The 24,109-nt window shown below is 46.2% G+C and overlaps 2 protein-coding genes across 10 annotated transcripts in view; both read left to right on the top strand.

The window, feature by feature from the left end:
- RANBP10 (RAN binding protein 10) overlaps positions 1-3,549 on the top strand; it is a 60,769-nt gene extending 57,220 nt beyond the window's left edge. Inside the window, exon 14 of the mRNA XM_019978970.2 lies at positions 90-3,549. Within this exon, the coding sequence (XP_019834529.2) occupies positions 90-220 (131 nt within the window). The 3' untranslated portion in view covers positions 221-3,549. The remainder of the gene's footprint in view (positions 1-89) is intronic.
- A 1,707-nt stretch (positions 3,550-5,256) lies between these two features.
- Positions 5,257-24,109, top strand: part of GFOD2 (Gfo/Idh/MocA-like oxidoreductase domain containing 2) — a 40,567-nt gene continuing 21,714 nt past the window's right edge. For 2 of the 9 annotated variants that reach the window (XM_070770796.1, XM_070770797.1), the window contains exons 1-3: positions 5,257-6,366; positions 20,179-20,264; positions 20,746-20,824. The gene's annotated coding sequence lies outside the window, so the exon portion shown is untranslated. Of the gene's footprint in view, positions 6,367-6,806; positions 6,957-20,178; positions 20,265-20,745; positions 20,825-24,109 lie in introns of those variants that run through there. The other 7 variants (XM_070770798.1, XM_070770794.1, XM_070770800.1 and 4 more) reach the window with 7 other exon arrangements.

Raw genomic sequence — 24,109 nt, 5'->3', positions numbered from 1 at the left:
ACTCCCCACAGCCTTCTGCTCCCAAAGGAACTTGGACCTGGGCTCAGCCCTGATTAGGGCAGTGACCAGGTCTTGTCTCTTCTCCACAGAGTCTCAGAACCTGCCAAAACAGCCCCCGCTGATGCTTGCCCTGGGCCAAGCATCTGAATGTCTACGGCTCATGGCCCGAGCGGGCCTGGGATCTTGCTCTTTTGCCAGAGTCGACGACTACTTGCACTAGCTGACCACACTGGCTGGCCCCGCCTGGTCCTCCCTCAGCCCCAGGGCTGGAGCAGCCCTGCCCTCCATCGGCACCTGGTGCAGGGACCCAGAAGCCACGGGCAGAGCCCACTCCTCCTGCCTGGCCTCTTCTGTTCCTTTCCTCCCTTCCTTCCTTCCTTTCTTTTTCTCCCACCTTCAGTCTCTCTCTCTCTCTCTCCCCTCTTCACGTGCAGCGGCCTATGACACAGTATTGGTTGGTTACTCTTCATGTAGCGCCTTCTATTTTGAAAAGAAGGGGGTTGTTTTGAGGAGAGGTTGGGGTTTTTTAATCTTTTTTTTTTCCCTCCTCCTGACTGAGCCACCAGTATTTATCTCTGGAGAGTTTGTGCTGAGCTGGTTTCTGCTAATTTAGTGCTGAAGCCTATCCACGTTGGTGATAGCTTATTATTTTCGTAAGTAAAAAAAAATGAGATTATATATATAAATATATATATTAAAAAAAGACACAGTATTTATCGTAGTGTTAGTGGTCCAGCACCTCTTGGGTGAGGCTGTCCAGACACCATGTTTTTATTTGAGTCCAACTCATCAAAAAAGAATCATCTCTGTCACCTCAGTCAAGGGATTTCTTTATTTCAGGCTTCCCCTTTGTTGAACCACAGGCCCAGCTGCAGCCTAGGGAAGCCCAGTAGGCTTTGGGAGCCTCATAGTGGGCAGGATAGGCTAAGCTGGTTTGCAGCATCCGAGAGGTGTGGATGCCTAGGCCTCTGAGAGTTGAACTGAGCAGAGAACTGCAGGGCCAAGGGGCCACAGAAGAGATGACTTGGCCCAGGGCTAACAGCAGAGCGAGGGAGGAGAGGGTCCTCGGCCAGCACGCTGTCCCCCATCCTACCCTGCCTCTCACTGCCTGCCTTGACTCTCTCTTCCCTTTTCAACATCCCGCCTTTCCTTGTTGTTAAGATGGCCAAATACTTCATTTCCTCTAAATTGATTGCCTGGGAACTACCTGCCTTCAACCTGAGAGCTGCTGTGTGTCAAGCTGCAGGGAGGGAGTCTCCTACCAGGACAGAGGCCCCTGGGCACAGGGGCTGCCTTCTCCCTGCCTGGGTCTTCACCGTCTCTGCACAGCTTGGATGGAATCGACACTTGCTGTTGAGAAGCCAGGACCGTGTGGAGGCAGATTTGTGGACTGCCAGTCGCCAGAGTGGATGGAACCTTTGACCCCCCAGGCCAAGCCTCACTGTAGCTGTGCCAGGCAGCTCCGTGCAGTTTAGCCCCAGTCATTCTTAGGAAAGACTGTTATGAGTGTTTGCTGGCCAGAGGAAGGGACCTCATGGGCTTGACAGACGTTCCACTGTCCATGTCTGACGGATCCTCACAGCTAGTGGGTCAGAAACCGTCTTAGTACTGCCATCAGGGAATCAGGAGAGGAAGGGCTAAGATGGCGGCCAGGACTTGAGCAGGCTATCTGTGGAGAGGACTGACCGCCCAAGGGAAGGAAAGGGAGGTGCCCTCCCAGAGGAGCAGGAGGAAGGCCAGGATTTCCCCATCTGCTTCACAATGGGAGGGAATGCACAGACAGCCCCTGCTAAGGGGCAAGGTCGGAAGTCAAGCTTCTAGTCCCTGCCTGGATCTGGGCTCTCCATCAGTGCATACTGGAATGGTTGGAATGGCCTGAGGTGCCCACTGGGACTTGCTGGGCCTACAGCTGAACAAGAGAAATAATTGAGTTGGACTAAATGCCGATGATGGGGTCAGGGCCTTTGGCCCTGTGCTCCCTCAGAATTCTGTCCTGGGACACAATCCTGAAGGTTGCTGCTTTTTCTTGGTCCCCACTGGGGCCCTGGCTGGCAGCCCAGAGACCACAAACCATCAGGAAGGTGGTGTCCTGTCTGTGAAGGAAATTCATCCTCTGCAAACCTGGGAATGCCCAGCTCCCAAACCAAGGGGTTGGAAAAATCAGGCTGTTAAAATGGTCGGAAGCACTCAGGACTGGGAATTAAAACCAGAGGCTTTTGCAATTGGAATGAAGTTCAGAGACCATCTACTCCACCAGTCCTCTCCTCTCATAGATAAGGAAACAGGCCCAGGAGATTAAGTGACTCAACTTACGGGGGCAGAACTGGGACTAAGCTCATCCCTGTGGCTTGGACACTGTTTAGGCCTAAAGCTGAATGGCAGGCGAGGGATTAGGCTGGTGAGGCCTCCAGCAATGTCTGAGCAGCTGGTACCTTCAGGGGTGTGTCAGGGGTGGGGATGGGTGCCTGGGCTTGGGTTGTGGAGCGGCTGAGGGCCCCGGAGGGCTCAGGACAGCTGTGTGCTGCTCGGGGTTGGGTGTCCGCCTGGCTCACACTCAGTGCCCACGGCCACCTCCCCATTTTCTGTGCCTTATCTCACTGTTTCAGCTGAGTCCAAGTTGTTTACTCTGTTCCTCTCCAGAGGGGCACTGTGTCCCAGTTGGACAGCTCACCTTCGGGACATTAGCCTTTGCCCCACAAGCCGTGGAGAGGACCAAAATCAAGCTGCTTGAGCCCACTGTCTTGCTGATAGTCCAGGCCTGCCTGCCAACCAGCGGAGCCCCTGCTGCACACCCAGTCCTACCAGCCTACTTCTAGGAGCCGAGAGTGGGGAAGGCACCTGGGAGGAGTCCTGGTGAAGAGCTGGACTTCAGCCAAGAAGGCAGGAGGAAGACCTGGCTCTGTTGGGTCATTCAACTCTGGGGGAGCAGCCTTTCCCTCTTACCTTTTCCTCTTGTTCCACCAAATGGTTGCTCTTTTCCAGAGCAGAAACTGGCGGATATGCAATGATAGCCAGAACCCCTGTTCCTCACCCACCTGGGTCTGTAGCTGGATGTGGGCTGGCAGAACAGGGACACCAAGAGATGGAGAAGGGGGCTTCCCAGCCTCCCAGCAACTTCCTAGCCCATAAGCAAGCACAAAGATGAGGCAGAGATCTGTCAGAGCTGAAAGTTCATTTGGTTGCTCACAACTCAGGTATGCACACCGTGTGGCAGCTGGGCAGCAGAGCCCTACTTGACCGCAAGTCCCGTGTACCCAGACCTGTGGCCAGATCGTGGACTCTGGCTGCCTCAGGCGCCGCCTCTTTGCATAGGGTTCTCCTCCATTAGTAACTACAGCCGACTCAGACATCCTCCACATTGTGCACACTGGTTCTGCCTTTGTCCTCGCAAGTTGATACTTGGCATTAGCATGAAACTTGTGGGTGTGGGAGGGTTTAGAGAGAATTCTAACACAAAACATCCTATTAAATTGTACTTGAGAGATGAAAAAACTCCTGTTGTATTTTGACAGAATTATTTTTATTAAAATATACATCCATGAGCAGTCATAGTGTCTGGTCTCTGTTGTGAGTCTTAATGGGATTGAACCATCCCTAATGTAACACAGGTGTCCTGGAAAGCTTGGCCCCTTCCCAGTTCATTTGTTGGGAGTGTCCAGGGCCTTGGTGTCTCCTCAAGGACTCTCAAGACTTTTGCAAGACCCCAAAGAACATAGGTACTCAAGCTTTTGATTCTCTCCTGCGAAACGGCCTTCATCCGAAACAAAAAGTAGCAAATTCAAAAAGGTGGGCCATAAGACCTCCTCTCCTCAAAATAAGATATTTGTTTACTTATTTGGCTGCCCCAGGTCTTAAGCTGCGGCACTCAAGATCTTTGCTGTGGCAACTGTCTGTCTAGTTGTGGTACATGGGCTCCAAAGCACATGGGCTTCACTGCCCCATGGCATGTGGGATCTTAGTGATTGAACCTGAGTCCGCTGCATTGCAAGGAGGATTCTTAACCATTAGACCACCAGGGAAGTCCCCAAATAAGATGTTAATACATTCCAAATATGCTCACTTGACACACTGGACAGAAAGAACTCTGAGGGGTATCAAAATTAGCTTCCTTTCAGTCCAAGGGAAAAACTCATGCTGAAAAATCAGTTTGGGTGACCCTGTGAAATTAACCTTTCTCAGCTTCAGTTTCCCCATTAACATTGTTAATTCTGCTACCCCATAGTAACAGAGGATTATAGCATGCATAGAGCAGGGTTTGGTAATCAGAGAAAGAACATATATGACTGCCCTGCCTCCATGAGGATGCCCCCTGGTGTGACAGTCCTGCTCCTGCCTCAAGTTGCCTGCTCTGCCCGCAAGGCACCAGGATTTTATGCAGAGGAGGGATAAAATAGATGCTTCTGTTAACTTGGAGGTAAGACTAGAAGCAAAGAAAACCCAAGGTCAAGAACAAGTCAGGTTTGAGAAATATTTAGCGGATGTTAGCACCACAGGAAATGGCAACCAACTCTAGTCTTGCCTGGAGAATCCCAGGGATGGGGGAGCCTGGTGGGCTGCCATCTATGGGGTCACACAGAGTCGGACACGACTGAAGTGACTTAGCAGCAGCAGCACCACAGGACGGAGAAGGCAATGGCACCCCACTCCAGTACTCTTGCCTGGAAAATCCCATGGACAGAGGAGCCTGGTAGGCTGCAGTCCATGGGGTCGTTAAAAGTCGGACAGACTGAGTGACTTCCCTTTCACTTTTCACTTTCATGCATTAGAGAAGGAAATTGCAACCCACTCCAGTGTTCTTGCCTGGAGAATCCCAGGGACAGGGGAGCCTGGTGGGCTGCCATCTACGGGGTCACACAGAGTCGAACACGACTGACATGACTTAGTAGTAGTAGCAGCACCACAGGATGAGTGACCCAATGTGAGGGAGATTACCAAGAGACAAGGCAGTTGCATGCAAGATAATACAGGGAACCGGTCGGTGGTGTCTAAGTCACAGGGGTGAGGAGGTTTGCTGCAGAGCATATAAACCCGTATCTCAGAGAGACATGTTTCCTGGAACTGGAAAAGGATTCTGTGCCCTAGTAAACAGCAAAAACTGTCATGGATGCTCAGAGTAAACATCACCTGCTAATTAAAAGCTTTAAAAATTCTGTCTTAAGATGTGTAGCTTAATCCAGCATTTTCCAAACTTGCATTACTACAGAATGTTTCATTCAAGGCCATTTTACAGGACTCTCAGGGAAAAGCTTCTCGCTTCCCGGCCTTTTGGCTAAGATCAAGTGTAGTATGAGGGTTTCCCAGGTGGCAGAGTGGTAAAGAACCCGCCTGCTAATGCAGGGGATGTGAGAGACTGCAGTTTGGATCCCTGGGTCGGGAAGATTCCCCTAGAGTAGGAAATGGCAAACTGCTCCAGTACTCTTGCCTGAAGAATTCCTTGGACAGAGGAGCCTGGTGGGCTAGAGTCCATGGGGTTGCAAAGAGTCAGACACCACTGAACGACTGAGCAAAGGGAAAAGCTAGTGTAGAAGGAAGAGTGGAGTATTAGATTAAGCACAAATGTCCTGGTTCCATAAGTAAAGCCACAGTAAATTCATTTCCCTCCAGACACATTTCCAGCACAGCTTGTTTTATACTAAGGTTTATAGGTTATTTTCGCTGCTCTAGTGGACAGTCTGGTGAAACAAAGGGTAGTCTCGTTACAAAGTCGTATTTATTGGGGGGTGGGAAACCGGTTCCAGTAAAGAGATCAAGGGGGACTGAGGCCGCAGTCTTGAAAACACTGACATGTAAGCACAACCAAAGAACACCCAGAAGAAGAGGAGCCCATATACGCACGAAAAGCGAGTCTTTAGGAGTCAGAAAGCCGGGAAGTCCGGCGAGTTCGTGAGAAATATTGTTCTGCAAAGATAGTCATCCAGCAGCCGACTTTCCTTCATTCCGAGACAACCAAGGCCCACCACAGTACTCAGAATCTCCTTGCTCTTCCAGCCAGGCGACCGACCGGAAAAGAGCCTAGAGTGGGAAACCGTCGCCTCCACCGCCGGAAACGAATGACCAGGGCTTCCAGCCAGACGGCTTTACCTCCGCCCGGAGCCAGTGAGCATGCGTAGCTCCTGGAAACGGCCCCTCCCAGCGCTGGTCCTCCCTAGACATGGAGCATGCGCAGACTTCCCGCCGTCCCGCCCCTGCTTTTCCAGAGACCCCGGTTCCTTAGAAACCAGGCGGCGCGTTCCCGGTGGCGGCGCGCTAGATTCCGGGGCCCGAGCGTCCCTGCAAGCCTCCCTCACGCAGCACCAGCGGCTGCCGAGACCCGTCCGGGCCCATGGTCTCCAGGGCGGCGCAGGGCGGGGGATGCCAGCGTGCCAGGTGAGAGACGGCCCGCGACTGCGGGTGAGGATGTAGAAGGGCATGGCGCGGCGGCGGGCGGGCGCTGGCCGGGCCTCCTCGGCGGGGATACGCTGCGCAGGGGCTGGAGGGGGCCGTTCTAACTGCCAGCGCGGGCTCGGAGTTCGGGAGTCGCCCCGGAGTTGGTCCTCTCACCTCAGAGATAGGACCTACAAGTTTGGTCGTAGAATTGTAGAATTTTGGCTCCTGGAAGGACCTTGGCCATAACCCATCCCTTTACTGGACGCTAAAACCTAGGCTACCCTGTCCGTTGCCGACCAGCACCCCTTACCTGTGAGGACCGCCGCTTTGTGGCTAAGGATGTGAGGTATGGGAACCTCAGACAAAGGGCCCGCGGCGTAGCTAGTCCATCGTCTTTCACAGTGAGAAGGGACCTGAGGGGACATATCTTTATTTAAGGAAAGAGAGTTCAGGTGGCAGATGGGAGAAGGGACACTCCAGAAGGGGCGGGTGGCTCAGCCAGTCCCGGCATGTCCGCTGGCCACATCTCTCTGGGCCTGGCTTACCTTTGAAGCTCAAGAAGGAAGCAGATGAACTTGCGGAGACAAAAGGTGAGGTGAAGTATTCTCAAGGCATTACCACATGAATGGTGAGGGAGAAAGAAGGGTCCTGGAGATCAGGACTTGTGAATGGTTGTGTGAAGCGTTTATTGCAGAATCTAAAGAACCAGACAGGAATAGAAAAGTTTAAAGCTGCCTTGGAGAACACCAAGGAAGGTTATAAACGTTATTTGTCTTCAGCGTTCCCACGGTGTCATTGCTGAGGGCAGGACACGGGAGGAAGGAAGTGGTGACTTTTGAATATCCAGAGCCTGGTGGCGCAGGGCTCAGAGGACCTCTAAAGCTATGGGGCACAAAGGTTGGAGATGGAAGAGCCCTGAATCTGTGACCCTTCAGTTGAAAGGAACAGCTGTTTAAATTAGGAAAGACACTTCATGTGTTACTGTGATATGGAGAAGATGGAAGTTAGAGAATCTAAATACATTCTTGATAAGGAAACTCCTTCTGAAAAGCTACACCAGGGAACAAGAGTTTTAAGGCCATCCATTTTACAGAAAATATGCAAAAGTTACTGCTTTTGGACTAGGGTTTTTAGCAGACAGTTCTGTTGGATGAATGGGCTTCCCTGGTGGCTCAGACCTTAAAGAATCTGCCTGCAGTGTGGGAGGCACAACTTCAATCTCTGGGTGGTGAAGATCCCCCTGGAGAAGAGAATGCCTATCCACTTCTGTATTCTTGTCTGGAGAACTCCATGGACAGTGGAGTCTGGTGGGCTACAGTCCATGGGGTTGCAAAGGGTCAGATACAACTGTGATACTAACACTTTCACTTTTTTTTTTGGTGGGAGGACTCCCCGCCCCCCACCCCATGCACACACACACACTTTTTACAGTTTAAAGCTTCTGTTGTGAGAGGCTTTCCCATACCACCTGGTTGTTCTACTTTTCCTGTAGAATGAGTACTTTGGATCTGATCTGTTATTTTTACTTGCTGGGAAAATTCAAATATGTGATTTCTATAGTAACACTGGAACCCACTAGAAGTAGAATTAGCAATCAGAATCTAAAATATGGCACAAATGAACCTATCTGCAAAATAGAAACAGATTCTCATGGAGATCAGACTTGTGGTTGGCATGGGGGAGGAGAAAAAGGAGGGATGGACTGGGAATGTGGGGTTGGTAGAGGCAAACTATTATATTTAGAATGGATAAACTACAAGGCCCCACTGCATAGCACAGGGAACTATATCCAAACTCATGGAATAAATTGTAATGGAAAAGAATTTTAAAGAATGTGTATATGTGTGAAACTGAGTCACTTTGCTGTACAGCAGAGACTGGCCCAACATTGTAAGTCAACTGTACTTTAAAATTTTAAATTTAAATTTTAAAAAAGGAAGAAAGTGGTCTCCCAAAAGACAAAGATTTGTAATATGGGGAAAAGAAATGTGTGATTTTTAAAAGGTGGCCTGTGATTCTAATCATCAGTCAGTTTGGCACGTGGTAAAACTAATTTTCACTGTATATTTGAAATGGCAGCAGGTTTTTTCCCCCCTCAGAGTGATAAGAGAAGATGCATTGAAACTATGATAACGTTAATAGATTAAATTAGTTTTTTAAGAAAGCTTTGTTCTTCTCTTGCTCATAAATCAGTGCCGGCCCATAACTGTGGATATTATGGCTGTACATTTTATTGACTTTTCTTCTATCTCTGGAAATACTTATATAAATAACTCAAGAGAGAAGGGTATATGATCTGGGGGGAACATTGGCACTGTTAACCAAATCCTGTCAGAAAAGCTTTGTGAAAATCATTGTATTCTGTGTAGAAACCCTCATTACTCTAGCATTGGCCCACATAGAAAACAGACAAGTAGGCCAAAATCCAAGTAGGATGGAAGGGAGCAATTACCATCTGTAGTGCTGGAGAGGGTGTGGGAGGGTGCTTTGAATGTCAGTACAAATACTTCCTTGAATGAGCATTTGGAGAAGATATGGCTTAAATGTGGTCAAGTGTGCCCTATGGATGTGTGTGCATTATTTTAGCCCTTATAATCAGAAAGAGACTTATTTTCAGATAAGAAAGATGGGCATACAGACTCTCAAAGTGTTTCTTCATCACTATGGCAGTGAACTTTTGACAAATAATTACTTGACATCCATTCCATTTTCTGGGGCAGCTGAGAGCAGTTATCAAATCTGGCCTGTAATAAAGTAATCAACAGTATTTAACAGGCTAACTTACCAGATAAACCACTAATGCTAACAGGATTTACTTTCTCTGAACTGATTCTCTGTTTATACAATAAGAGGAGAAATGAAATGGGGGCACAGTGTGATCTGATATGGGAGGTTGTAATATAAAGTTGGTGTTCACAGAACATAAGAATCAGTGACCAGTCACTTAGAAGCAGTAGAGGAGTCCTTCTGATGCCTAGTAAGTCACTCGTGTATATATAATAGGAGTTTCAATCTAGGATAAATCCACTATTGAAATCAGTGTCTAGGAAAAACTTGGAGGTTTTGCTGTTTTTGAGAATTCATATGCTGTATAGTAGTAGGACGTTATTTTTCTTTTTTGGGGGGAGGACCTCTCGTATTTCTCTTTTTTTTTAGTTAGTTTATTTATTTTTGGTTGTGCTGGGTCTTCATTGCTACCCATGGGCTTTCTCTAGTTGGGGTGAGCAAGGTCTGCTCTTCGTTGCGGTGCACGGGCCTCTCTTGTTGCAGAGCACAGGCTCTAGTTGTGTGGGCTTCTGTAGTTTGAGCACATAGGCTTAGAAGTAGTGGCTCACGAGCCCTGGTGCCCTGAGGCATGTGGAATCCTCCTGGACCAGGGATCGAACCCATGTCCTCTGCGTTGGCAGGCAGACTCCCATGCACTGTATCACCAGGGAAGTCCCAGTACACTGTATACAAGTCCCAGGACATACATACAAAAAAAGCAGCTTTGTATAAGTAAACTTCAAGAAAGCCTAAGAGTCCAAATTACTTGGAAATTTAGATGTCAGGTGTTTTTAAAAGTGGGGAATGAAAGATAATTCAAATAAGGTTGGGCTCGTGAAAATCAAAACGGAAAAAAGATACTGAGAAAAACATGAAAACAGACTTTCTAGCACACTAACATTCACTCATGAATTAGCCATCAGGTCAGGAATAGCTCATTAATGTACCATCTCTTTAAATCCAGACAAAGGAAGTGACAAATGGAGTAAATATTTCAGTTGCATGATGATGGGAATGAACACTTAGGAAGTAGGATTAAACATTAAGAAGGAAGGAGTATTCCTGCATTACTTACATACACTCAAACACTGCCCTTAACATGTGCTCTTTAGTTCCCGTTCCTAGAGGAGGAGCTTCGAGCAGTGCCTTTGTCCTAGGTTCTGTTAGTTTCCAAGGTTCCCAGTGACAAAATGCCGCATCTCTTTGGGATCCAGGATTGCCGTGGCGATAGCTCCATCTCCCCACCACCTCCCAGAGCCATTCCCAGAAGCATCTGTAAGGGTTCCTGTCTGTCTTCTACCGTGAAAGATCAGGAATGAAGGCTTTGAGGAGTGGAAACGAAGTACTGAGCACAGTCTACCTTTCTGGCCTGGGATAACTGTGCTCCTCCCCAGCTGTCAACTTTCACTTTCTCATGAGAATAGATAATTCAAAAATATAACCGGAAATACTTCCTACTTGGCTTTGAGATTTTCCGTATCGCTTTACAATCTCAAAATCTTTATTATTTCTTTCAGAATTATATTTTTGCTTAGAATGCTAATGCTAGGCAAATCATGTAATTGTTGTTTTAGTTGCTAAGTCATGTCCAACTCTCTTGCAACCCCATGGACTGTAGACCACCAGGCTCCTCAGGCTTTCCAAGGCAAGAAGACTAGAATGGGTTGCCATTTCCTTCTCCAGGGATCTTCCTGACCCAGGTATTGAACCTGTGTCTCCTGCATTGCAGTCGGATTCTTTACCACTGAGCCACCTGCAAAGCCCACATCATATAATTACTGGGCCCTAGTTTCTTAATCTTTGTAATTTATAACAGAAAACAATTTAAAAATGACAGAAATGTCTAACACTAAAGAAACGAAGGAGGAAAAAAAAAAAAAGAAAGAAACGAAGAGCTGGTTCACATAATTAGTAATCCTTAAAAACTGTGATAACGTGAAAAATGCTTATGTCAAAACAGTAAGTGAAAAAAATCAGGAACAAAGTTGTGAATATAATTTGATTACAAGTACATTAAATGAATGTAAAACTTAGCAAAAAAGAGTGTAAGAAGAACACATAGGAATTTTCTATAGTGAGTGAATATTAAAAAAAAAAAAAAAAACAAACTTCCTAAAAGTTTCTTGCTCGTGTAAAGAATGATGCTGAACTTGTTTTCTCTCTGTGGGCCTTCAGACTCTTCTTGCTCTCTGACTGAATTAAAAGTGGTGGAGGGGGACTCCCCAGGTGGTCCAATGGCTGAGACTACACTCCCGATATAGGGGCCCAGGTTAAATCACTGGTGTGGGAACTAGATCCCACTTTACCATCTGAGCCACCTGGGAAGCCCCTAGATCCCACATACCACAACTAAGACTTTGCATGCTGCACCTAAGGCCTGGCACAGCCAAATAAATTTTATTTTTTTTTAAGTGGTGGGAGAATGATGGCAGGGACCAGGAAGCACAGATGTTTCCTCACTCAGGTGTCATGAACCAAACAGCAGTGTTGTTCCCTAGGATAATGAATTCACTTGTATGTATTTGAAAGGTGACCATAGAGCTCTTACACTGCTTTCTAAGACTTTATTTGGTGCTTGTTGATGAATAGTTTTGACCCTTAGGGTCTCTGGGTGCTTGCTGACGGATGGCTTTGTGTTTCTGCATCCCACAGCATATTGGAGGATGTTCCACGTGGTTAATGGCTTCTGCAGCCCAGTGGTGGTTCCTGCTAGGAAATGGTTATCCTCTCAGAGGGGCCTCTCTGGGGGTGGCTCTGGGAGCGTGTGAGATATGCATTTGTCATCCAGGCATCCTCTCATTGTCAGGGAGATGGGGGATGGTGGAGAGATCAGCTGTCCTTCCTGTTACTTGTCAGCCTTTTGCACTCATATTCCTGTGCCAGGGACTAAGGGGACAAAGCTTGGTTGTTGTTATTGTTGTTGTTTTTGTTGTTGTTGTTGTTGTTGTTTTTTGAAGTAATGGGGGCAATGGTTGAACGTCGTATTTCTCATCAGATCTTATTTTCAAAATTAAATTATTGTGCTCAAATGGCTGTTTTGGTTGCCCCAGCCCAGGGCTTGCTCCTGGTCATGGTGGTTATTCTTTCAAAATTGCTGTCTTTGTTTCTCCTTGCTTCGCTGCTTTTTTTTTTTTTTTTTTTAAGGGCTGTGCTGAGTCTTCGTTGCTGCTTGGGCTTTCTCTAGTTGTGAGTGAGGGCTGCTCTCTAGTTGCGGCGCACGGGCTTCTTGCGCTGGCGTCTCTAGCTGCGGAGCGCAGGCTCTAGGCACCCAGGCTTCAGTAGTTGCGGCATGTGGTTCAGTAGCTGTGGTGTCTGGGCGTAGTTGCTCCTTGCATGTGGAGTCTTCCCAGACCAGGGATGGAACCTGGGTCTCCTGCACTGGCAGGCAGATTTTTTACCACTGAGCCACCAGGGAAGCCCCTTCACTGCTTAATATCCCTAATATGCTAAGATTGTTGTGCAAAGAACATTTAAATGCCTTCAAGTATTATAGGAATGTTAGCAAAATACCTTGAAGTGTTAAGTTTCAGGGACCTGTGATCTCCTTAATTACACAGTCTTGGTCCTGAAAGACCGTAGAGTCTCAGTAGTAAGACACTGAGCATCATTTAAACAATAATCAGAAAATTATAAAATACTAAAATGAATGGCTGTTTTCAGGTGGGCATATCCCAGATACATTCTGTATTTTATAACCAACCTCCTTCATTACACATTAACCAAAAGGAAAACAGGAAAAGGGGGTTGGTGTGGCAAAGACTGTCCTGAGATTAGATTATTTTACATGTCACATTTAATAGCTAGAACATTGTTAAACTACAGCTGAGCATAATTGTGGCCTAGTTGGTAAGCAGTTTTGATGTTTGTGAAGGACACCGGGCATTTCCACTCACAGGAGAGCTACTTAACCTTCCTGGTGACCAGAAGCCACATAACAGAGTTAGAGAACACCAGTCAGGGTTGTTGTGCTCTGGGGTGCCCTCAGAACACCCTATACCCGAAATCTGAAGGAAGGCAGATTAGGTGACTCTGAAGTGCCTCTTGCTGCCATAGAAATAGCCATTTTCACAGCAACAGGATACTTGTATCCATATAGAAGGTAGAAAACACAAAACTTTAGTAAGTTAGGTTTTCATGTTGAAAAATATTTTATGAGTATAATTAAAAACTCATTGTCTTCTCAGGATTACATGTAAAATACACCTCTCTCTAGGGCTGGGTACTTCACAGGCATCGTGGCCAAGTGTACTTTACCTCAGCACAGGCAGGGTCTTTGTCACATGCCTTTGTCATTGTGTTCCCTCTGTCAAATCACTCCTTGGTATTCAGCTGTGGGTGTAGCAAGAAATGGGAACTAAGCTCCTGGGACCTGGCCTGTCTGGATCACTGCCCTGTGCCCCACCTTATGGCACAATGCCTGACCCATTGTTGCCCTCACAGATACTGGGGAATGAATGAGGAAAGAACTCTGGTGACTGGGTATCATGCCATTAAATGGGGGTGAGGGCACACAGGAGAAGGAAAGGAAAGATAAATTTGGGTTGGAAGAAGCTGATAGGTTGGTAAGGGCCAATTGAGAACGTTTGCCTGGAGGTCAGAGTGAAATTGAAGGATTAGATAACATTGCTCTGTGAGAGTAGGGATGAGGATGGAATTTTCAGGTCAGTGTCAGTCTAGAACTTGCTGTTAAAGCAGTCTCAGAAAAATAGTCATCTTGTTATTGCCAGACTTTCAGAAGCAATATTTAATATAACTGGTAGCAAAGTACTTTTTCTTACTGTAACCATCAGCTGAAACTAACTTTCAGACCAGGTAGGTCATGATCCAGATACCTCTGTGGGTGTTAGTTAAATTTACGTCTCTTTCATGACTCAATTTTAGCTGACCTTTTTGTCCACTGGGTAGTTGCGCCTCATTAGACAGGTCATTAGGCCTTTCGCTAATGTCCCTCCTAGGACACTGAGGGCCCCACAGAGCCTGGGAGCCAGCATCTTTGGCTGGGCCTGAATATGCGCTCTCGAGATCCAGTGGCTGCTTAGCAGTTTACCTCCATGTCGGCTTGCAGAGTTGGGGGAATAGTCTTTCTTTCCTTTGTCGCGTTTTTGCAGTCAGTGAGAAGGCAGCGACGTCTGTGTCACTGAGTCCGTGTATGACAAACAAATTGTAGGAAAATTAAACCTTCCCCACAGGATCTTTGGATTTTTTGAGATCCAGGGACATTTATCATAACTCCTTTGTAAAACTCAATACCTGTTTGTTTAGTTAGACTTTTATTTTTCAGTGGAAACATAAATGTAGATAAAGACATACTTTCTCTTTTATCTGAAAACTGCAGAAAGCATGTTACCCTTTCAGACTGGGAGTACAAGCTGGTTCATGGGGAGCTCTAACTGTACCGAAGGTAGTCCCATGGCTGTGAAAACGCAGCTCAGAACTCAGGCTGCAGACTCCCCCCCAGCTCCTGCCTGAGCTCCAGTACTGAGGTGTGGTTGTCTTTCCTCTTTGGGTCCAGCTCTACTGACCATGCAACAACAGTCTGTCTACCAGAGTGGCTCAGTTCCAGGTGTTGGGGGGTGGCCTGGAAGGTGGGCCCTTGGTTCTTAGTACATGGTTGATGTTGATGACCACATGAAAGGCTACTTATTTCCCCCACCAGATTCCTGGGTTTTGCAAAATGAGAATTGAAGTTAACATTTACCTTTACCTTTTAATTTTGTCTCCTTTTAGTGTGCTCATGAATTATGCTCTTATGTTATAAATCTAGATCTCTTTGCAACTGGATGTTAACATCATGGCACCCCTCTACTAGGGTGATGGTTATCATATCAGTTCCAGAGCATCCTTCAAAGAAGCTTATATTCAGGGAATTCCCTGGCAGTCCAGTGGTTAGAACTTGTTGCTTTCACTTCCAAGGCCCAGGTTCAATCCTTGGTTGGGGAACTAAGATTCCACAAGCCCCCAGCATTGCCAAAAAAAACCAAGCTTATCCTCTTTAAGATTTTAAAACATATTTTATTTAAAATAGGAAGGAAAAGAAGGACTTGAGCAGGAAAAGCTGTTGCCTTCTAGTTGGTGCAGCTGCCACACAGGCTTTGACCTGACTTCTTGATTTCTGTGTTCTCACACTTACTCATTCCTCAGTCATCACTCAGCACCTACTCAGTGTCGGGTGCTGCTCAGTCCTGGTGACAGCAGTGTGTGAGACAGGCAGCCTCTTGACATCATGACAGATCCCAGTGGAGTGTGATGGGCACTGTGAAAGACAGAGCTCAGGCACAGCTTCTCTGAAGAAGTGGTGTTTAAGTGGAGACATAACAGATCTGAGGAGGAGTTATCCTGAGAAAATGAAGAAAAAATTATTGCAGGCAGAGCAAATAGTTTGGACCAGAACCTCAGAGCAAAACTGAAGGAGTTAGATGTGGTAGCTGCCAGCATACTGAGCTGAGTGCAGTGTAAGGGGAAAGTGGTAAGGTGGAGAGATGGGGAAAGGTCCAACCCACTCTGGGGAGAGCCCATCAGGGAATCTGGGCTTTATCCTAGAGAGGCTAGGGGAAGAAATGGCCAGTTCAGGAAAACCATCTGGTTCATGGAACCAGAGCAGTGGATGGAAATCAGGGGACATTCGGATGTCCAGTTGGTGGGACATAGGGATAGACTGGCCATGGGGGCAGGAAAGCTTCACTGCAGCTAGAGTGATTCCTTATCAGATGGTCAGGTTGGAATCACCATCACTTGAGTCCACTATCACTTCCTTTCCCTTCATGATTGTTGGCATTTGACTGAACATAGCCCCTATGTGCTAGGTCACTGGGATCCTGCAAGGCTTGACATACAGTTTGCTTCTGTTAGAGGAGGAAGCTTGACTACAAGGGGACTAACAGATAAGGAGCTAACAGATAAGCATGAGTCACATTATGTGAGGAGGTGGGGTAGTTGGAGAGACAGTTCTGGTTGCAGGCACCCTCTTGACAGGTCAAGTTGTAGTTTAAGACTGAGAGCCTCGGCTCATTTTCCTAATCCCAGCTGGCAGGCAGAGCTATTCTATGATGCTTTCTTTCCTAAACCATTATACCAGATTCTGCCTCAAACTATTTAATTATCAGCATAAGTAATCTCTTTATTACATTTGTGAACATACCCCAAGATTGTACGGAATTGTTTACAGTTTTGATGAATTCAGTATATATATCTTGGTTTATTGATTAACTATACAGGAGCAAGGTCTGGAATCTTTTCACCTTTTTCCAGCAAATATTTATTGAGCACCCACTGCATATTAGGCCTTGGGGGAAGGAACTTGGGGGTACAGCAGTGCCCAAAACAGACAAAAAATTCCCTTTTCTCAAGGAGCATTCTAGGAGGCGTGGTAGGAGACCAGCAATGGGAGGATAAACCTGTTTCTAATGAGTAGAGACCTGAAGGAAGAGAGGGAGTATGTAGACCCAGTTGATCTCATCAGTACAGTAGAGGGAACCGCCAGCACAGAAACCCTGAAACAGAGACGTACCTGGAATGTTTGCGATACACACAGCAGCAAACCATGGTAACCGGAGTTGAGTGAGCAAGGGAAAGAGAAATAGGATGTAAAGTCAGAAAGAGGATAGGGGGCTGCTGCTGCTAAGTCACTTCAGTCATGTCCGACTCTGTGCGACCCCACAGACGGCAGCCCATGAGGCTTCCCCGTCCCTGGGATTCTCCAGGCAGGAACACTGGAGTGGGTTGCTGTTTCCTTCAACGCATGAAAATGAAAAGTGAAAGTGAAGTCGCTCAGTCGCGTCCAACCCTCATCAACCCCATGGACTGCAGCCTACCAGGCTCCTCTGTCCATGGGATTTTCCAGGCAAGAGTACTGGAGTGGGGTGCCATTGACAGGCTTTTTTAGGTCAGAGGAAGAACCTTGGCTTTTATGCTAAAGTGAAAGTGAAAGTCACTCAGTCATGTCCGACTCTGTGACCTGACGGACTATACATTCCACGGAATTCTCCAGGCCAGAATACTGGAGTGGGTAGCCTTTGCCTTCTCCAGGGGATCTTCCCAACCCAGGGATCAAACCCAGGTCTCCTGCACTGCAGGCAGATTCTTTACCAGCAGAATCACAAGAGAAGCCCAAGAATACTGGAGTGGGTAGCCTATCCCTACTCCAGCAGATCTTCCTGACCCAGGAAGAGATGCAAAGCCTATGCAGCCTTTGGGCAGAGGAGTGGCGTGATCTGACTTACATTTTAATGGCGTTGCCCTCAGTGCTAGATGAAAGTAGACTGGGGATACAGTACGAGAAGGGGCAGGGTAGAATCTGCCCTGGGAGACCAGGAAGACCAGGTGGGCTCTCACAGTAGCACAGGAGAGAGGACAGTGACTGGAATCTAGGCGGTGGCAGCGGAGTAGTGGGAAGTGCTCAGATTCAGGGTGTGTTTTGAAGAGAGACAGCCACTAAGACATGTTTTTACGGATCGGATGAGACGTATGAGAAAAAGAAGGATCAAAGATTACTCCAAGCTTTTGATTTAAACAGCTGGAAAATTTGTGTTACCAGTTTCTGTGGGGAAAAGTGAGTTTGGTGGGGAGAAACATCAGGAGTTTAGTTCTGGACACCAAGTGGAAATGTACATCAGATAGGTGGTTGTTTATGCTAGTCTGAAGCTCAAGGAAGAGGACCTGGCTGACAGCTTTGAAAGTCATCAGAGAACAGATAGTATTTAAAGCCATGAGAGTGAATATGAATAGACTCATCAGTCTTGAGGCAAGAGCCATGGTTACCACAGTCGTCATCAGGAGAAACAAGCAGAGAAATGGCCAGAGAGGTAGGAAGAAACACAGCCAATGTCACAATCTACTTCAAAATTAGATTGGGAATTTCCTTGGTGGTCCAGTGGTTAGGACTCTATGCTTTCAGTGCTGAGGGCATGGGTTCAATCTGTGGTTGGGGAAGTAAGATCATGCGAGCTGTGTGGCCCAACAAACAAATAAATAAAGTTAGATTGAGGCCCCAACTCACTTAATAATTAGGGTCCTGGCCTCATCACTGGCCACAGTGCTTTATTTTAGAGTATTTTATATTAAGATACAATTACTGAAGAAATCCATCCACAGAAAAGTCTAATTCCCAAACAAGCCCCTTGATGCTGGCACCTGGGAATGTGTCTGAGAGGGCAGAGGTCCACCGCCAAGTCTGTCGAGGGTGCCCTGAGGGTGCCCCACTGGGGAATTCCAGCCATGGGCTGGTTCTGGGGTGTGGTGGGGGTGGAAGCTGAGCTTAGGCTTCCTACCCATGTGATGTGCCAACCTGTTGCCCAACCTGTCCAGCTGCAGCCACAACCTGTTACATGTTATTTCTCACTTACAGCCATCCTTCCTTGGCTTGCCTGCAGCAATACCAGAGAAGAACCCCTCTTTCAGCCCTCACTTCCTGAGTATGAGTTGTTCGTGAGTGCTGAGGACTTGCCTAACTCCGGCAGCTCAGCAGCTTGCCTAGTGTGATGTTGGCTATGGGAAAGGGCAACCTTCTGATCCTCAGCAAGTGCCCACACTCACTAGATCGCTGGCCTCTGCTTGGCTTCAGCCATTGGCTTTATACAGTCCTCCCTTGGTATCTAGGGGGCTGGGATTGGTTCCAAGACCCCTTGGGATCCCAAAATCCACAGATGCTCAAAGTGTTAGTCGTTCAGTCGTGTCCAGCTCTTTGCAACCCCATGGTCAGTAGCCCATTAGGCTCTTCTGTCCATGGGATTCTCCAGACCAGAATACTGGAGTGGGTTGCCATTCTCTTCTTCAGGGTATCTTCCTGACCCAGGCAGGGATCAAACCCTGGTCTCCTGCATCAATGTAGGCAGATTCTTGACTGTCTGAGCCACTAGAACATAGAAAAAGTGCTCAAGGGATGCTCAAGCCCCTCATATAAAATGGCATATGACATATACTTATCCTCTTGTATACTTTGTCATCTCTAAATTACTTACAATATCTAATGCAATGTAAATAGTTGTAAATACAATGTAAAGCTATGTGCAAACAACTTCAAGTTTTGTGTTTAAAGGAAAGAGACTTAATTCACAATGTCCATTTAATTTGATTATAGATGTAAATCCACATGGTGCAAATAGGTTGTTCTATGCCCTCAGCCATAACTTACAGTAATTAAAAATTGATGTAAAATTTACATACAATTAAATACACAGATCCTAAGTGTTCAACTTGATGAATTGTGACAAATATATCCCCATGTAAACAAAGTGCAAAGCAAGATACAGAATATTTCCATCCTCATTCATTTCCTCGTGCCCTTTTCTAGTCAGTCCCACACCTCTTTGCGCCACCTCCCCACCCACCAGCCATCCCGCTATCACTTCTGACTCCTGTTGCTAACAGTATGTTTGCCTGTACTTCAAGTAAATGAGATCCTACAGTAAGGACTGTTTTTTTGGGTGTGTGTGCCTAGCATCTTTCACTCAAAGTAGTATTTTTAAGATTCATGCATGTGGTTACATGCATTAGTAGTTCATTAATTTTTGCTGCTTTTTTCTATATTTCATTGTATGACCATACCATAATTTATTTATCTAATCTCCTATTCCTAAGCATTTGGGTTTATTTCCAATTTAGGGCTAAGATGAATAAGGTGCTGAGAATATTTTGTGTAAGTTTTTGTGGATGTATGTTTTCATTTTCGTGCGTAAATATCTATGAATGGAGTTGTTGTGTCATTGAGTTGATATATCTTTATAAGAAAATGTCAGTTTTCCAAAGTGTACTATTTCACACTGCCACCAACAATGTGAGAGAGTTCTGTTGCTCCGTATCCTCTCCAGACTTTGGGATTGTTGGTCTCCCCCTCTCTCTCTTTTTACCTTTTCCATTCTAGCAAGGTTTGGTTTTAGTTTGCGTGTCCCTGATGACTAGTGATACGGAGCACCTTTTCACATGCGTATTGGCTGTTTTGGTATCTTTGGTGTGACTCGATCTAATCTTTTGACATTTTAGAAAATCAGGTTCTTCTTTTGTGTGTGTCTGGGTGTCGTCGTCATCATCTTTTTTTTGTGACTGCCACAGGAGTGTGGGATCTTAGTTCCCTGACCAGGAATCGAACCCATGCCCCCTGCAGTGAAACCATGGAGTCCTAACCACCTGACCACCAGGCAAGTCCCAGTGGTTTTTTTTATCCTGGACCCAGTGTACTCTCTTTATTAATTTATATTTTTATAATATTTTGCCAAAAGATCACAACAGTGAAAATAGAGGGATAGTGAAAATCATTTAGAAGTTTTAATAAAAATTTGAGCATAGTAAGCTCAAATTTGCAGTTCCTACTTTCATGATTTTAATGTTACATATATATGCCTAAAATGGAAAAAATCTTTTACTTTATTTTTTAAGAGGGTTTATATATATATATCGGAGAAGGCAATGGCACCCCACTCCAGTACTTTTGCCTAGAAAACCCCATGGACGGAGGAGTATATATGTTTTAAAATTTATTTATTTTTTAATTGAAGGATAATTGCTTTACAGAATTTTGTTGTTTTCTGTCAAACCTCAATATGAATCACCCATAGGTGTATATTTATCCCCTCCCTTTTGAACCTCCCTCTCATCTCCCTCCCTATTCCACCCCTCTAGGTTGATTCAGAGTCCCTGTTTGAGTTTCCTGAGACATAACAGCAAATTCCCATTGGCTGTCTATTTTACGTATGGTAACGTAAGTTTCCATGTTACTCTCTCCATACATCTTGCCCTCTCTTCCCCTCTTCCCCAAGTCCATAAGTCTGTTCTCTATGTCTTTTTCTCCATTACTGCCCTGCAAATAAATTATTCAGTGCCATTTTTCTAGATTCCATATATATGTGTTTTTGTAATGAGCAGAAATTCTTTTAACATCAGTGGGTTAGGGCTTTGTGTGTTCTGTCCAAGAAATCTTTATGTATCCTATGATCTTGAAAATATTCTCTGACATGTTTTTCTAGAAGCTTTGTGTATGGTGGGTGCATACTCGGTTGTGTCTGACTCTTTGCCACCCCATGAACTGTAGCCCGTCAGGCTCCTCTCTCCATGTAATTTTCCAGCCAAGAATACCGGAGTGGGTTGCCATTTCCTACTCCAGGGGCTTTTCCTGACCAAGGTATAGAACTCTCTTCTCTGGCGTCTTCTGCATTGACAGGTGGATTCTTTACCACTAGCACCACCTGAGAAGCCCAGAAGCTCTGTGGTTCTGGCTTTTACATTTAGGTCTTTGATTCATTTGGGATTAATTTTTGTGTACACAGTGAGAAAAGAAGGGTCAAAGGTTTTTGTTTGCCATGTGCTGTGCTTAGTCGTTCAGTCATGTCCAACTCTTTGTGACCCCATGGGCTGTAGCCCACCAGGCTCCTCTATCCATGGGGCTTCTCCAGGCAAGAATACTGGAGTGGGTTGCCACGTCCTCCTCCGGGGGATCTTCCCAACCCAGGGATTGAACCCAGGTTTCCTGCATTGCAGGCAGATTCTTTTCCGTCTGAGCCATCAGGGAAACTCAAGAATACTGGAGTGGGTAGCCTACTCCTTCTCCAGGGGATCTTCCTGACCTAGGAATCACACCTGAGTCTCCATTGCAGGCGGGTTCTTTTTTTTTTTTTTGCAGGCGGATTCTTTACCAGTTGAGCTACCAGGGAAGCCCATATGCATATCCAATTGTTACACCATTTATTAAAAAGAGTTTTCTTTCCCCATGAATTGATATAATACCTAGGCTGAAAATCAGTTGACTGCATTTGTGTGGCTTGCAGTGTAAATATACTATTACAAGGCAGTAACTGTCTAGAAATCCCTAATGGCTCTTTTTGAAACCTGGCACTGAAAAAGAGAAAGCACAATTTGTAATTTAAAAATATGTAGTTACAGGGAAAACTATAATAGATAGGTTTCCATATAGCTTGGATGGAACCACCCAGGCTCCACCATATGTAAGCTTCTCAATGGCTTGATAATTCTAATGGCATCAGGAAGACACAATCCCAGAACAAGTAATGACCCTTGAAAAAAAACTACAGTCAGTCAAAAGCATGCTTAAGGATATATTGCGAGTTGTTTCGGAATAAAGGATAACATGACAGAAAACAACACTACTCAGTTCTTCTGTTATAATTCTCCTCTCACCAAATACCTCGCTGGAAGAGCAGGCACGGGGAAGGGAGACTGCCTCTGTCTCCGTGAGTGTTTACCTCTGGTCCATTTGAATGACATCGCAAGGAGTGGAGAAAACTAGCAGGTAACCATTGCTGTAGCCCCATATCCTGTCAATAAACCTTGAGGCATTGTGGAGCAGAGGGAGATGAAAGAAGATGGATGAGGTGATACCATTTCTCATTTTCATGAACTTTATATCCTCATCAGTAGTTGATATCAGATTTTCTGAATTTCACCCATTCCAATAGGTGTGTAGTTGTGATAAGTTTTAATTTGCATTCCTAATTAATGCAGTTTAATAACTAATCTAATGGCTTGATATGTTGAAGTATACTAATTGATTTTAGAATATTGAACCAGGCTTACGTTCTCTTGGTCATCATATATTGATGATGCTAATAGCTTATTAAGGATTTTGATCCTGTGTTCATGAGGGGTGTTGGTCTATAATTTGATGCCATTTTTGGCTTTTTCCTCTCCCCTCATAACCCCAAGTCCTATTGATAGCTTTCTGCTCCATTTCATTCCCTCCATCAGACCCTCCTTATCTCTTATTTTTATCTTAACTGGTTCTCGGTGTCTGTCTCCTGAACTCTATTCCACTTACCTCAAGTTAAAAAAAAATTCAGTGGTTCTCATTGCTCACTGTTATTAGTTAGCGTCCAGGCAGGAAACAGCCAGCACGTTCAGAGAGTTATTGAAATGCCTTTAAGGGAGGGGTTATTTACGGTGGTGACAGGGGTAAGGGAAACCTGCAAGGGATGGTGGCACACTGGGGGACTGGCAGGGGCCAGTTGTTGCTGGTACTGGTACCACCTCAAGTGCAGTGAGGGAAGGGAGGGACACCAGAACCCAGAATAGTCTGTGACTGTGGGAAGAGGGATCCTCCTGAGGCATGTGACCTTGGTCAAGGATCACAGCCCCTGCCAGAGCCACATCCTGGTAGGGAGAGAGGCAAGTACTGTAACCTTTCGGCTGTGCTCTGATCACCTCCTGAGATTGGCTGAACCCAGATGGAAGCCAGAGGGCCTGGAGCCCACGTGATGTAGTCCCTAGAGACTGACCTTCTCATCCACAGGAGGCAGAGCAGAGCAGAGGGAGATCAGGTGGCAAAGGCGGGACAGACCAAAAGTATCGAGGATACCCGCCCATCAACCTCCACACTCCTTAGATTAGCACTTGTGCCACCAGCTCTGGCTCCTACACCCTTTCTGACTGGTTGCTCCTGAAATAATGAAGACTGTGTCTTTTCATCTTTTATTCATTACAGTCTTCCTGTTAGGGCCCTCAGTAAAGGTGTGATGTATGAACAGAGCAGTATTGGTTTGAGTGACGGAGCTGAGGCAAGCGGTCGCCAAGCCAGGGAGCAGAACGAACTTTCCTGGTTCACGCTTGTTGCTAAGGATGCAAGAGCTGTTCCACACACATTTTTATGGAGGCTTAGCGAAGATCTGACTCATTGGAAAAGACCCTGATGATGGAAAAGATTGAGGGCAGGAGGAGAAGGGGACGACAGGATGAGATGGTTGGATGGCATCATTGACTCGATGGACATGGGTTTGGGTGGACTCCGGGAGTTGGTGATGGACAGGGAGGCCTGGTGTGCTGCGATTCATTGGGTCACAAAGAGTCGGACATGACTGAGCGACTGAACTGAACTGAGAGAAGCTCAGTAACCTGCTCCAGGTCTCACAGCGGGTTGTGGCAGGTCTGTTACACAAAGCCAGCTGTGGAGCCCTGGAAAAGTTACCTTGCCTCCCCAGGATTCTGTGTTCCTCATCTGTAAGACAGGGTGGCATGGACTTAGAGGGATAATACTATA

Source organism: Bos indicus, chromosome 18 (assembly GCF_029378745.1).
Source record: "Bos indicus isolate NIAB-ARS_2022 breed Sahiwal x Tharparkar chromosome 18, NIAB-ARS_B.indTharparkar_mat_pri_1.0, whole genome shotgun sequence".
Classification (NCBI taxonomy): Eukaryota; Metazoa; Chordata; class Mammalia; order Artiodactyla; family Bovidae; genus Bos; species Bos indicus.
The sequence above is the reverse complement of the archived record's forward strand: the minus strand, read 5'-3'. Positions and strand labels throughout refer to the sequence as shown.